This window comes from Anolis sagrei, chromosome 2 (genome assembly GCF_037176765.1).
Source record: "Anolis sagrei isolate rAnoSag1 chromosome 2, rAnoSag1.mat, whole genome shotgun sequence".
Taxonomy (NCBI): domain Eukaryota; kingdom Metazoa; phylum Chordata; class Lepidosauria; order Squamata; family Dactyloidae; genus Anolis; species Anolis sagrei.
In genome coordinates, this window is record NC_090022.1 from 124624268 (window position 1) to 124639365 (window position 15098).

At 40.0% G+C, this 15098-nt stretch overlaps 1 protein-coding gene across 4 annotated transcripts in view; it reads right to left on the minus strand.

Annotated features, from left to right (window-relative positions):
- Positions 1-3871: 3871 nt before the first annotated feature.
- Positions 3872-15098, minus strand: part of PMP22 (peripheral myelin protein 22) — a 34549-nt gene continuing 23322 nt past the window's right edge. For all 4 annotated transcript variants that reach the window (XM_060764519.2, XM_060764517.2, XM_060764516.2 and 1 more), the window contains exons 4-5: positions 10216-10356; positions 3872-5744 (exon numbers count right to left, since the gene is read on the minus strand). In XM_060764519.2, coding sequence (XP_060620502.2) covers positions 5578-5744; positions 10216-10356 — 308 coding nt within the window. In that variant the 3' untranslated portion in view covers positions 3872-5577. The remainder of the gene's footprint in view (positions 5745-10215; positions 10357-15098) is intronic.

The following is a 15098-nucleotide window of genomic DNA, read 5'->3' on the forward strand; positions in this document are numbered from 1 at the left end:
GAGCTGCTTATTCTTCTTCCAGAGCTGCTTATCCCATCTTTTTGCCAGAAGGAGGGCCCAACAAAGGCATGTGGTGGGCTGACAGGACTCCAGAGGGTTCCCAGCTGCCACATGCCACATAAGGATGAGGTGGGCCGCCACTTCCTTATCCCAGAGGACAGGGAAAATTTGGAGTGCTGGGCATAAGCATCCAGAAGCCAGTGTCCATCTCACAGGCTTTAGTTTGCCCATGCCTGATCTAGAGAGCCACATAAAATGACATGGCAGGCTGGATTAGTTTGATACATGCATCCCAGAGAGTCCATGTATTTGAAATGCATTTGCATTATATCTATTGTACACTGCCAAGATCCATTCGAATGCCACATCACATGGGTTTGATCTCCAGGAAATGAAGCCCAGAACATTTTATAATAGGGGAACCATATCTTCACTCATTGAGATTATATTCCTGTCTGCAACAGTTATGTCAAAAAGAAAAGCTTTATCTCCTTCTCCAAGGATAGGGGAATTTTGGCCCTCTAGTTATTTTATGGCCTTCTAGTCCCACAACTCGTGATTACTAACCCTAATGAGAGTTCTACGCAAAAACATGTGGAGGGCTAAATCACAATTAAGCTGAAGACAAAATTAGCCATTTATAACCTCAGAACAGTGTCCCCTTTGAGAACTTTGATTTTTTTTTCCTCCAGGTCCTCTAGGGCTGTATCTATACTGCAGAATTATAGTGGTTTGATAGCACATTAACTGGCATGGATATGGAATTATGAGATTTTAGTTTTGTGAGATATTTCTTCTTCTCTGTCAAAGGTAGGATATAAATGCAATAAATGAATAAGACAGCAAATAAGATAATACATAAATGAGTGAGATCCTGCATCAGCCCATCCAGTTCCATGTAGTTCTCCCATCTCTCCTGACAACTGTCAAGCCCCAGGCGGGTCGGCAGCGGCTGCTGCTGTGTACAGGCAGAGAGGGGAGGCAGATATCAGGAAATACTTGGCTTATACCTATTTCACATACCTATATACCTGAGATTACATAAAAATCTCTTGTGGTCTCAAGTGGAAAAAAGAGTGGTCTCAAGTGGAAAAAATTAGAAGCCATGCTCTAGACAATTAACACTGCTTACAACCAGTGAGCCTGTTTCAGAGGGCGCCTACATGCTGCACCTACATTCTGCACACAACATAAGGCCCCTTAAAAGCTTTCATGATTGACAAGGGCTATAGGCTTCCTTAGAAATCATCTGTCACCTGAACAGTTTTACAAAGAACTGATTGTGGCTTTCCCATTTGGCTGCTCTATAATAGCTCAGTCTCGGTGAAACACAAAATATGGTATTCAATCTATCATCATTTCAGCAAACTGCTTCAAAGAGTCATCATCCCTTCCAGTGCAAAAGGATGAGATCATTTCCCAATATCGTCCCTAGGAAACACTTAAGTTTTAAGGCAGAACTTCTTTTTTACTCCTTTCCATTTCTATGTTCATCAGGGGGGGGGGGGGGATGCTTATTTCAAAAGTGCATTGTGGGCTTTATCCACAAGAGGGCAGATGTCCACCATCTTTCACTTTGCTTTTAATAACAAAACAAGTCACTAGCCAATCTAGCTCCATTCACTTTTGCTGAGTTGTATGGATAGTATTGTGTGATCCATTCTAGTATATGGAAAGTCAGCAATATGTGTGTTGAATGGCAGCCAAGGACTATAATATTAATGCCCTAATAATAAAGGGCATTAGTAAAAGCTCTACCATGAAATCCAGTAGACACCGTACTTTCAAGGCCATGTAGTTCTATATAAAGGGCAGAGATTTGGAAGGTGAAAGACAGTTTTCTGGAGTCTCTCAAAATTTCAAGACTAATTTGACCACATTAGGACATAATCACCAGGGCCCCATCTACAGTGACATTTCCATGCAGTTAGAAGCTACCAAGCTTCAAACTATGACCGCCAACCAACAAACTTACATAAAAAGTGAGTGAAAGAAAACCTTTATGCATTTGTGGTTTGTGTAATCGCCATCTGACTCTTAATCTGGTTTCAAGATTTCCTATGTAACCAACTGCACAACGAAACAATTTTCTTCCATTCCAGTTCCAAACTGCATTAAATGCTCAGTTTAGATGGAATTTTAGTCCTGTATCATTAACATTTAACTGAATTACCTGAGGAGCCCCCAGTGGTGCAGTGGGTTAAATGCTTGTGCCAGCAGGACTGCTGACCAGCAGGTCAGTGGTTCAAGTCCAGGGAGAGTGGGCTGAGTTCCTTCTGTCAGCTCCAACTCCCCATGTGTGGACATGAGAGAAGCCTCCCACAAGGATAGTAAAAAATTATAAACATCCAGGTGTCCCCTGGGCAATGTCCTTGCAGACAGCCAATTCTCTCACACCAGAAGCAGTTTGCAGTCTCTCAAGTCAATCCTGACACACAAAAAACCTGAATGGCATACACAGCTTGAAAATACTTAAGGTATATATGATATTTCACAAAATAAAGGTATTTAGTATCAGAATGAAATGGAGAACCTCATAAATAACAGAACAGATTATTTTATCTGTGTCAAAGATGTTGAGTGCTTTTGTTTCCTAGGGGAAAAAGGGTTTCTGAAGTGAAACAAAGTAGAATCGGAAACTTTCAAGAACTTGAAAGGATTGCTACCTGGCCCAATTGTCTCCATTTCAGTCTGGTTTGCTTTATAACTCCCTTCCTCTCTTATTACCTGTTACTAGGAGGGGCTGACAGGATATCCAGCTTGTTCCTAGCAGGCTCATTCTGAGAGTCTATGCAAACTATATTCACACAGCAGAGGTGTAGTAATGGGAGTGGGAATGGAAAAACAAAATGAAGACATTGCCTTCAAATGAAAATTCTATGTCCTTCATGAGATTTTCTTAAGTACCCACATTTCTAACTTTATGGAGACTAAAACACTGAAAATTGTTCACATCCACAACTCATATTTCATCTGTTATCAGTACCTTTGTATGTTTGCATGTCCCTTTTCTTTGGATGCTTTAACTGTATTTCCAAATGTTCTTTTGGCATTTCAAACGTATTGCAATGCTCGCAATGTAGGGTATTTATAAATGTAGAAATGACATCTACTTCCCAGTGCTCCAAGTGGCAAGTGGTTGCAGATTTCCTGGCCTCTAAGTGTAATGGTGAACATGCACCTCCCTTCCTGGTAGCACTAAGCACAGCCCCTGAGAGCTTGAAGGCCAAACCTTGTCAAGTTTAATTACCACGGAGATGACAAAGTTCAAAGGCCAAATTCTGCTGGCCTGGGCCAGGACAAGACATTTTGGACTCCCAAATTGCACCAGGTTCAGTTGTCAGTTTTGCTAAAAAGAGCTAAGGAGCAGGGAAAATGTTTGCATTTGGGGAAAAAATATTCTTTCCGGGTTGAGCTATTTCTTAGTGGTTCCAAACTGAGACACAAAACAATATATAGATAAAGTGCCAATTTATTCAGCAAGTCTGGCCCTTTTTTGCCTTGCTCACAAGGATGGAAAGACCACAATCAAGATGAAGCAGTGGCAGATTCTCATGGCATGGAATAAACTTTGGTGAGTCCAGGCCATTTAATTAAAGGCATCAGATTTAACCCATGGCTACCTTGATGTGGAATACAAATCATGGTCCTTCTCCCTACATCTGATATTTTATACACAAAGCCTTGCAAAAAAAAAAACCCCAACTTCATGAGAAAACAGTCACCTGAAAGGCTGCGATTTAAAAGGCAGTGCACTGATACGAAGAACTTTTTTGCTGGCAACTGCTAAGCATAAACACACCTGCATCCTTTTACCTGAGCTACATGCATGTTTTTGCTACACACACAGTTATGACAGAAGGCCAAAGCATTGGAGTTATTCTGGATTTTATTTTGTTGCTTCTTAGTCCACACAGTTGGTATAAAATCAGAAAAGCAAAGCAAAATAATTGCATAATAATGTCTGGAGTCTTAGCATCAGAAGGCACCGCTTGCACATCTAATATGCGGCTGCCAGTACATTTCATTGCCAGACACACTTCTGGAAGCACAGAAAAGGTTTACAGAGCATTGGGGTAGAATCCTATAGGGGTCTAGAAGGTTTGGTTACTTCCCTCCTGTCTGTGAGAAGAGGAAGGGTGAAGGGGTAGAGAGAAATACCTTGGTTATAAATGCTTTGTTAAAAAAATAATAGTAATAATATCGATAGCAACTTTCCTAAGTACAAAAGCAGTTATAAGCTATATATATATTACACAGAATTATTTATCATTCCTATTCCTTGGTTTATTTCAAAATCATTATTTGACTTTCCAGTGAGTAAAGGTTAAATGGCTTAGCAATACAAGGAATGGTAAACAGATAGCACCATTTCACAGATTTGGTATTCTATTGTGTTGAGGGAAGGGGGAGAAGGACTAGAAAGGGGGAGCAGGAAAGTGTAAGTGAGGAACTAAGAAGGCTTCATTCGTTTATTCTACTTTAGCTTATTTTCAAGGAACGTAAGGAGAAACTCTTTTTATAAAGGCTTTTGGCTACCATTTCCCAACTGCAGGAATTCTTGGCTTGTTATATAAACCAATTAGACAAACTTCTTTTCCCTCATCCCACCTAAGTGTTTCTTCCTTCTTCCTTAGCTTCAGCTTAAAATGACCTTGGCCATTTTTAAAAAAAGTGTGAACATCAGTCAGGAACCATTCACCATATGCAAATGAGCTTTAGAGCTTCCAGGTATTGACTTCTGAGAAAGACTGGTGATTAACAAATGTTGCTGCTCCTCTAAGGAGCACAAACGGGATTTTACACAGGGAATCGGCGGCAACAGTATCCAGCCTTAAGATGCACAGATGGAACTGCACTTTACATATTTAACACCATCTTGGTCATCATGCCAAGAGAATTAGAAGCTTTATACTGTATCTTGTTTTGATAGACATCCTTCTCCTTTCTACATTTTGTCATCGCCATGGGCAACCTAATGTGGGTATTCAAGAGTACTGGCTAACATCAGTGCAATGCATGCCGCATCATATTTTTTCTGCCACCCATCTGTATTTGGCTTAGGGTTCAAAGTGGAAAACTTTGGAGGAGGGGTCCATCAGCTTATGTGGCAGAAGGGGTGGTGCATGTGTATGTGTTGGGTGGTTGGGTAGAACGCAAGACCTTAATTAAGTTGTTAGAATTTAAAAGTTCTTAGGCACTTTCTTTAGGCTTTAAACATGGCGGCAGGTCAACAAACAAAAGCAAACAGTACTATGTACATATATGTAAAAAGTGTTATAAATAGGTTTTTTTAAACCATAGATACTATATACATCTTCAATAAACACAGTAACCCTTCTTTCAGTTTGGTTTTTTCTTTCCTTTCTTACTTCCTCATTGGGTTTAGGGTGGATGTGGATGTGGATATGGGTGGGGTGTGGGTGATTGAAGGGATGGATTTGATGCGTCTGGTGTGGTGGCTTTTTTTTTGTTCTTTTTGGTTAACTTCCTTCTTGTTTCTACTTCCATTTTCTATCTTCTCAGTGCCCCCTTGTCCCAAGTGCCGCTGGGTTCAGTGGCTTCAACTCCAACACTTCATTCACGCTTCCTCAAGATGACATAGATCACCCCACTGACGACAGCCAGTGGGAAGGCCACCCAGGACAGGAAGTATGTGAAACCGTAAGAGGTGTTCACTGTGTCAGGCTGCCATTCTGGATACCTCACTGTGTAGATGGCAGCTCCACTCATCACGCATAGGCCTGCGAAGTGTAGAGAAAAAGAAAATAATCATTTTGTGAGAATGAATGAACCCACCAAGACATGTCACTTCTAAAACACTCCCATCTCACTCTCAGGCACATATCTTAACAAGTTCTATCAAATTAAGAGCCAGTTATAAGCAGAACCTAGGAACGTTTCTTTTTGGGACAACAACAATCTCCCTTAGCTGATATGGAAAGGCATTAGTTTAGCTGGGGAATGTTGAATTTGTAATTTATTTTTTTTAAAAAAACAAACAAACAAAGACAATTTCCAAACCCTGTCCTTCAGACCTGGATACCCTTTGGATTTTTGCAGCATTACAATTTAGGTTCAAAAAGCCAACCAAGGATAGGACCAACATTCCATCAAAGACAACCTAGCCCTTATTTCCCCGAAACCTCAGACGTCCTGTGCTATCAAAATCATTCCCCACTCCCAGTTCTGCACAATGAGCTTTTACCTGTCACCCCAACAGTTCTCCTCAAATGGGAGGAATATGGCCCCCAGTTTGTGTGAAGAATTTATAGTCCCCCACACCCAAACAGGGGAAATTAGATAAGCACTGTCTTAATTACAGAGGCACACTAAGATAATTAAAATTCAGGGACTCCAGTTCACTTGGAAACCTGTTCCATAACTTACTCTATATAATAATTCAAGCAAAGTCTATCTTCCCTCCCTCCCTCTCTCCCCCTTCCCCCGCCCCATCCTGTTACCCTCTGTTTCCAAAGCCCTGCGATAAAGTTATGAACAGGTCAAACCAGGCCCCTTCTCTGCATTAATGCCACTAGGTTCAGCTTTCTTTCTGTATCGCTGTATCAGCAATACCAGTTTCTAAAACTATACCCACACATGCGCACACACTAAAAGCCCAGCATCAGGGCCTGCCAGGACTACACAATGACTCTTCTATTCACTGCCCAGAACAAGGCATTTTCGTTGATCCCAGCATATTCTCCAACCTGCTCAAATGTGCCACCACAGTCATCTGCGTTCCAAATCCCTGCGACGTGCCTCAGGACCACCTACACCTAACCACAGTGATATTTGAGCTGTACTTTCCTCTCCACACTGCCCCCTTTGTTTGCTGAAAAGTGCAGGAGTGGGAATGTGTTGAATACACCAAGCTGCTGATGTAGCTCACATTCTATGGGCCATGGAGAGGACACCCACGGCAACAGAAGGATCCCAACAGTAACTGCAACTTAAAACAACTGTCCCTTGATTTGGGCTAGATTTCAGAGGGTGTTGGGGGGGGGGGCAGAAGAATGGCCATGTTACTGTTCACCTTAATTCATGAGAAAGAAGAGCATGAATGGTGCTTGTGAAGATCACTAGACAGAAGCTGGGAGACTGGGGAAATTCTACTTCTACTTGTGGTTTCAGAAATGTTTTTGCAAGCCTCAATGTCAGGAGGAGCAGGAAAACTGCTTCCCAGTGCAGGGTGGAGAATTAATATACATGCTTCTTGTATTCCCTTTCTGGCATAAAGAACCCTCCTCCCCCTGCCCCCCAAAAATAACTAAAGCCAGTTCCTATTGCAAAATTATCTGCTGCACTTCCCAAGGGGGTAGTACTCAGCAGCAATATGCCACCTGGCACAACTTGACGCCCATGGCGTGAGCTGAGATTCACTTCCTTTGTGCACACTTCTATTTAATGAGGACACTGCAAAGTTGGGAGCACTATCCTAAGTGCACACAGTGACCCACTGTTGAAACACATATAACACAGATGTATCACTGAAGAAATCTCATTGCAGGAGAAAAAATGAGAGTACAAATGGGAATATACATTCCCTCAATGCCCTGTTTGACCTTCAGAACATATTTTATCATAAAGCTTATGGAGTCAACCACCCATCCAAAAATGTACATACTTAGATCAATCTTTTATATATATCATAAATATACAGCTGTATATGGAAGTGTTCAAACTAAGGAGGAGTTTTCATTCCGAGACTTAAATGCCTGCCACCTGTTTATCTACTGAAGGAGTCATATGTGGTCCTTCAGATGCTATTGGACTATGAATCCTATCAACCACAGAAAATGTAGTGAATGCTGAAAACAGTGGAGAGTTACAACTCAATATATGAAGGATGATAACTGCGCACCCCCAACTGGAGAGAGAGAGAGGTGCATATTGGAGACAGGTGTAGTTAGAGACAATTATATGTAGACAGAGATATAAATCATCTCAATCATAGAGAGCTAATTACACTGGATTCCCTGACCATTTCCCATCTCAAATAAGTTTGGTTTGTCCCCAGATGGGAAATTGTCAGAACCTGATACTCTTAGACTATGCAGATTTTAAGTTGATTTTCCTGCTGATGGGAAACTTCCACTGAGAAAGAGAACAAAAACAAACAACCCTGTTCCTTTTAGTATTGTGGTAGATGAGGCAGCAAAAACAGCACCATTTATACCACAGCTCATCTTGGCAGGAGCCATGCTGAGTCACACAGGGCAGAAGGTTGCCTAGGGGTAATATGTGTCTTCCAAAGAAAGATGAGTAACAGCTTGAGAAGTTACTCCTTCAGTGACTTCGGCAGAAGTGGGTGCCTGTGGGCTCCACCCAGCAAAAATGAGATTCCATTTGCTTACCTTCCTCCCTCCCCACCCTGTTTCTGCCAAGGATACTTTTCACAGGTAAGGCGTGAACAAGGGCCACCCTTATGCTGGCTTCTGACTTTCCACTGCTTCCAAGTATGGATCTATATCCACAAAAGCCCCAGGAATGTGATGAGGAAACGCAACACTGACTTTTTAAAAAAAGGAAACCTTCAGACACACCTCCAGGAATGCATGCTGATTTCAGCAGGAGCCAAGGCAGCTCTCACTCAGGAAGCTTTTAAACAGAGTCTCCTCTCTTTAGGGACTCGGTTGGGGAAGACACACCAATGGCTAGGCTGCTGGCAAAGAAGGATTTAAAGACACAAGGACTATTTAGGAGTCCACGGAAGTTCCCTTTGCAGCTATAACAGGCAAGAGTTGTGGACTGGTCAATTAATGGTGGTTGATGGTGCTCCAGTCCTAGGAGAGCTTGTGGCCAGCCACTGATAAATGTGTCACAGGTGAAAGTCAAATTATGAGTCCAGCTGCTTTTGCAGAATATGTTCCAATACCCTAGTGCCAAACTTCTTGGTGAGAATCATCTAAGCTGGTGGAAAGACAGGAGGCTAGACCTGATTCTGCCAGATCCATGGAATCTCTTCTCCTTTAAGTATGCCAGTCTTTGTTGCCATCTGCTACAGATAGTGTATTCAAATATTTCAAGTAATTCTTTCAATGTTTATTTACTGCTCAGTAACTGAAACCTTTCCCACACTAAATTCAGTGGTCCAGACTTCAGATCTGTGGCATGCATAGCCCAGCTTATCCACAGATTTCCTTCCAGCATTCTGTTCTACACTAATGTGAGAAGCCAGAGCTCATGGCAAATTAAGTCGTGGCCAAATTTGGAAGGTAAATCTAATATTCAGTTGGGGGAAAAACCTCACTCCCTGATTTAGCAAGTGAACCTCTTTCCTGCATAGCAAAAAGTGGTGGTAGGAAATCTTCACCTGCTAAATTGCTTTACACCAGAGAGGCCCCAAAAGTGATGTCAAGCTACATAGTGGTATTTTCATTGGAGGAAGTTGTGGGGCAGAGTGAGAGGGACTTTTGGATAACAGCAACAATTTAGTTCAGGATGATCCACGTGATTTGCATTTGCTTCTCCAATTTTGCCTGCCTCTGTGTGTAATAAATGTATAACTCAAAGGTTTGGGCAGATTTTGTTTTTGAAGAAGGCTATTACATTATTTGTCACTTTTCTGTTACTTTGCTTTTTAAAAAAAAAACCCTTAAGGTCAATAAGAAAATTATAACCACGCTGGGAAAAAAATCAACTTAAGATACATGTGAAATTATCCTCTCAAATAACAAGGAAGTAGCTAGAAAATGTATTTGTGCACCAAAAAATCCCCCAACTCACTATTTGGGAATTTTATTGGTTCCACCAAAAATCTGAAGTTATAGTCTCAACCCATTATTTTACTCCTGAAATACAGCTAAAAACATAACCAGTTACAGACAACAGGATCTGTGATCAGTTACCTCCAAGCTTGTGTATTTATGTATATATGTATCCCATATCTAGGAATTCCAAAGGTCAACACAATTCTGAAATGTTAGGAGTTTTATTCAGAAGTGTTATTCACTTTTCCTAAGTTCAAAGCACACAGTATATATAAAAGAAAACACTAGGATTCTCTCCCTCCCTTTCAAGAATGTGGGAAATATCTATGCCTATTACCCACACCAAGCTGATGAGTGGGATTTTAAAACCTATGTCCATCTAAGTGGTAAACTCCTCACTATTCTTCTTTTATCCTACATGTTATCATTAGGGCTTACTCTAACTTGGAAAATTTCCCTGTGCAATATTCCAAGATCTGCATTTCCACTCCCCTCTACTTACCAGCAAGGATCTGGAAAATGCCAGTAAGGTAGAATCGTCCACCCTTAGTGAGAGTGAACAGTTGGCAGAAGAACAGGAACAGAGACAAAACACTGAAGATGATGGAAAGGATCATCAAGGCTTGGACAGACTGCAGCCATTCTGGAAAGAAAAGCACAGCACAAAATGGTCATTAAGTATTGAATTCTGAATGTGATCTGGCAATACAGCCCTTAGATAAAAGTAGTTTGATATGAGGAAGCCAACTTTTCCTTCAGCTGTTTGGTACCTGTATTATCCTGATGGTCTGTATTAGTAATGGCCAAACACATTAAATGGTTAGATTGGGAGTAGCCCTCTTCAAGCATAACTTTAGCCACAAGCACACATATTTGTCCTAGAACTCAGAAAAGTTATTTCTGGACTACATCCAGTTGGGAGACTAAAAGTTGCAATCCAAATACACAGACACACTAGGTTTATATCTGGCTCATGCAAGAAATTTCTTTTGGCAGAAGGTGCAAGTTTTGTCCTTCTGGACCATGTGCTATTTCACCCCATGGCATGCAGGCATGCTCTCATTCATTCCATCTGACATTATAATTCAAGTGTTGTGTCCCGTCCCCACCCGATATGTCTAGTGCATATCTTTTAAACAAAACACAGAAGTTCCCATCTTCACAACACCTTATTATACATGTATCTGCAAAGACAGGTGTTCTAAAATCCAAAAATAATTCCAGCTTTGGGGTTTTATTTTTTACAACTACTTAAAAATATTTTAGCACTGACACTTTCCTGTAACAAAAATGAAGACATTCCAATACTATCGGAAACATCTAAAATTTCTAATTTTAATTTTCTGTAGCCAATCTACAAAACAGAAACAACATTTTTGTTCAATAGACCTTTCAGATCTCTCAATGCATAAGCATTTCAAGGACTATCTTCTCCTCTTGCTCTTTAATACATGTTTTGTTTCCAAAATAAAAACTTATCTAACATTTAGAATGTAAACCCACAGATGTTTGCTTGGAAGCCAACACATCTGAAAACCATATTCCCCACTTACTTTTAGGGGAACTGATTGGGACAAAAGACATTGTAAATTTGTGGTAGTAGGAAAAGAACATGTTTTGGTGGTTGTATCCATAAGGTTCCACAAACGACAACAGTTTATTTTATATTACTGCATATCAATAGTATATAATGTTTATTAGATGTGTGATGTTTCACCAAACTCAACTTCCAACACAGTTAATAAGTAGATTAATAGGATCAGGATTATCCAAACTGTACACACTATATTATACTCGGTGTTCATTATTTGTTATTGATCATGCTGGTAAGGCTATAAATAGAACTATGTGATTTCAATGAAGGATTTCTAAGCAAGGATTTCCTCCTCCTTCTGCTGATGTGGTTTGCAAAAATCAAAGCTATATTGTTGTTCCAGTACCCTAATTAGATAAGCAGCAGGGCACATATCAATGTATTTCTTGTGTCTCTACTACAAACTCACTTTGATTATCTAATAGGAACCAAATATCTGTAAAAAGGAGACAGTTTGCACTAAAATGAACAGAAGCTGACTCATAACATCAAAAAATGCAATTTTTCTAACATTCTGTCCTTTTCTAATATCAGACAAATTAAACATACAAGATATTCAAGTACATTTGAAATATTAAAGTTTTATTTATGACACTTGTGCAATTATCTAAGTACATTTTGAAGGATAAGAATTATTGTAGCTACTCCCACATGGGACAATTTCAGAAAGTATGGTATAATGAAATTCCTCCAATGGAAATCAAAGGCTCCTATTTTTTTAAAAAAACGAATCAAGAAATGTTTGCTTTGAATCAAATGCTAGTCAGAGGAAGTTTTATTAGAGGATGAAAAAAGACTGAATGGTGGTGCTTTCAGAGAGAGCTGTGAGAGGATAGGTTCACACACAGCTACATAGAAGGCAAGTTGTGCTGGAAGGGTACAACAGTGTGAGTGGAGCAGGCTGCCTGGAGACTCCCTTTGCAATCCCTACCATATATACACATACATATATACAATCTCCAGTTGGAAGCAAAGCCTTAGAAGAAGTAGCCTAGAAAACTGGGTGTGTCTAGCTTAGAAAAGGGAAGGTTATGACATGTTAACATATTTGAAAGGACATCATATTGTTTTCTGCTACTCTGGAGAGTAGACTCAAGCTTTAGGAAGAGAACTTCCATATAAACATGAACTTCCTGGTGGAATATGCTGCCTAAGAGTGTTGTGGAGTCTCCTTTTTTGGAGGTTTTAAAACAGAGACTGGATGACCATCTGCCAGGAATACTCAAGATCAGTAAGATCAGTAAAACTTGTCCAGATAAATCCATGGTCTGGTTCCATATAATACAACCTGTTATCTGAAAACACTTTGCAAAGAAAGTGCACAAAAATGAGGAATTGAATGAGATTTGAAATTAATCAGCATTATAAATACATCTGAATAGACCCCTTAGAAAGCCATCTTATTCATTTGTTTGAACCAAGCAGAGAAAGTAAAATATTTACTTTCGCGCAACGACACATCTGGCATTCTAACACAAAACTCAAAAAAGGTGCCAACTCATATTGACCATGATAAGCAGAAATATAAGTTTTTTCCAAATATTGAGAGGCAGAACAGACTACCAGAGCAAAAATACTGGCTTCAAAAATATATGTGACATCCTGATAAGATAAAAGAAAATATAGCATTGAAGTCATAGGTGGAAAGAATGTATTACAGCTTAGATTGGTGCCGACGTCAGTGGACTTGGTTAACAATGGAAATAATGCTATGTGTGGAATGAAAATAAGTAATAGAACTGGCATAAGCTACTTTTGGTAGCATAAACAGAGTGCATTGGGGCGCTGTATTTTTTAAAAAGATACACGCAGTAGGCTGGATCAAGATATTTGCCAATGAAGTGGGCAGAATAATTCTTCAACTTTGTCATCCTCTAGATGCCCCTCCATGCTTCCAACAAGAAGGGTAGAGAACTCTACTGGGAGTGGTAAGATCCTGTGGTATAGTGTCTGATCAGAAACAGTAAACATAGAAACACTGGGCTGATTTTCTGTGCTCTGTTTCTTCTGCTGCTCTGTGCAATAATCAGCAGAGTCCTCTGGCCAACATGGGGAGCTTTTTGGCTCTCCTCATACTATGGGTGCATTCAACTCAGTATATGGCACCAAATTCTGCTCAACTAGTCAACATGAAAAGTGAAAAGCTAATCTTATTTTTTTCTTGACAATATCTAAATTTCTTTTTAACAGGGATAGAATACTGAAGCCTCATCTACACTGCCATATAATCCAGTTTCTGAATCCAGATTATCTGTTTTGAACTAGATCATATGCAGTGTAGACTTATATAATCCAATTCAAAGCAGATAATCTAGATTCAGAAACTGGATTATATGGCAGTGTAGATATGGCCTGAAGGCCAGTGGGGTGTAGTGGAGTAAGTGTTGGAGACCACTTAATCCATTTAGAAATGCAGGAGACTAAATCCTTACTGTGTCATAGAAACCCACTGGATCACCTTGGGGAACTCTTTCAGATGAAGGCAATGGAAGGCCTCCTCTGAAGAAATCCTGCCCAATAAACAAACAAACAGGTTTGGTTTGCCCAAATCTGAATCAAACTGAGGGCCCACTATACCAACAGGTGGGAATGGTGTAACTATCAGAGATAGAGTTGTTGATCTGCACATAATTTCTCACCACTGGCGGTGATTCCTTGGATTGATGGGAATTGCAATTCAAAATCATCTGTAAGATTCACTCAATACACTTATCAAGCAGGCAGTCCCACTCTGCTTTCTAAAGGAGCAACAAGTAAAATGGTTTCTTCTCTCATTGTTGTTTTTCTTTAAGAGGTTTCTTTAGGGCTTGACTAACATGATAATTTACTAGACATGAGGATAATTCTGATCAGTAATTCTCAGGAGGCAGGAGGAAATTAACTGTATGCATCACTCACATTTGTGGTATGCCTCTCAACTTTGAGGGTTACCTGTTCAAGACCATAAGGCAGACAATCACTAAAAGAACATACAGGTAAATCTTCTGCTCACAACATGTATTGGATGATCAAATCCTGACTTAATAAACTAGATTTGTATGGCCTCCAAACAAGTGTATGAAGGGTTTTCAACATAGCCCGCCGTGTAGCTATATACAGACCATTGGGTCCCATGTAGATAAAGAATTAAATGAGCCAAAAGACTGCAGGTGACCAGAGTTCCTCATTTCGTGCCCTGGTTACCAAAGAAGTCAGAATGCAGAAGCCATTTTTTTAGACCCAGAAGTTGTATTCTGTCTTGCATGGGAATAATTGCTCAATAGTTCTTAGTTGTCTATGGCGTAGAAAGCAACCACTGACTACTGCTTCCTGGCTTCTCTATTCATACAAAAAGGTGAACCAGCAACTAAGGGATTAGAGCAGGGTCATTAAATCCCTGAATCCCATTGTGTAACTGCAACTAAGGGCAAAGATAAGCCACTGAAATACTACTATTTGATCTCCTATTTATCCTACCTTGATTTCTCTTTCCTGCCTCTGTCATCTTCCCTATATATATTGAATGGTAAATTATGAACCTACTGGAATCTTTATTCTGGTAAAATCAATTGATGAAGTCAAGTCACCGAAATTAAAGGATTATTTCCCCACAACTAATTTGTCTTGACTCACTTGTATAATCTCATTGTGGTTTGTGAGATATTATGTGACTTAACAGAACACTGCCACTTATATACCAACTTGTTTAAAGTTTTGCAAAGATGCTCTCATACCCACATAACAACAATATCCTTGAATTTCTATCACATGTCTCATTCTACTTTGGCTTATTCCACGAGTAATGCCAAATT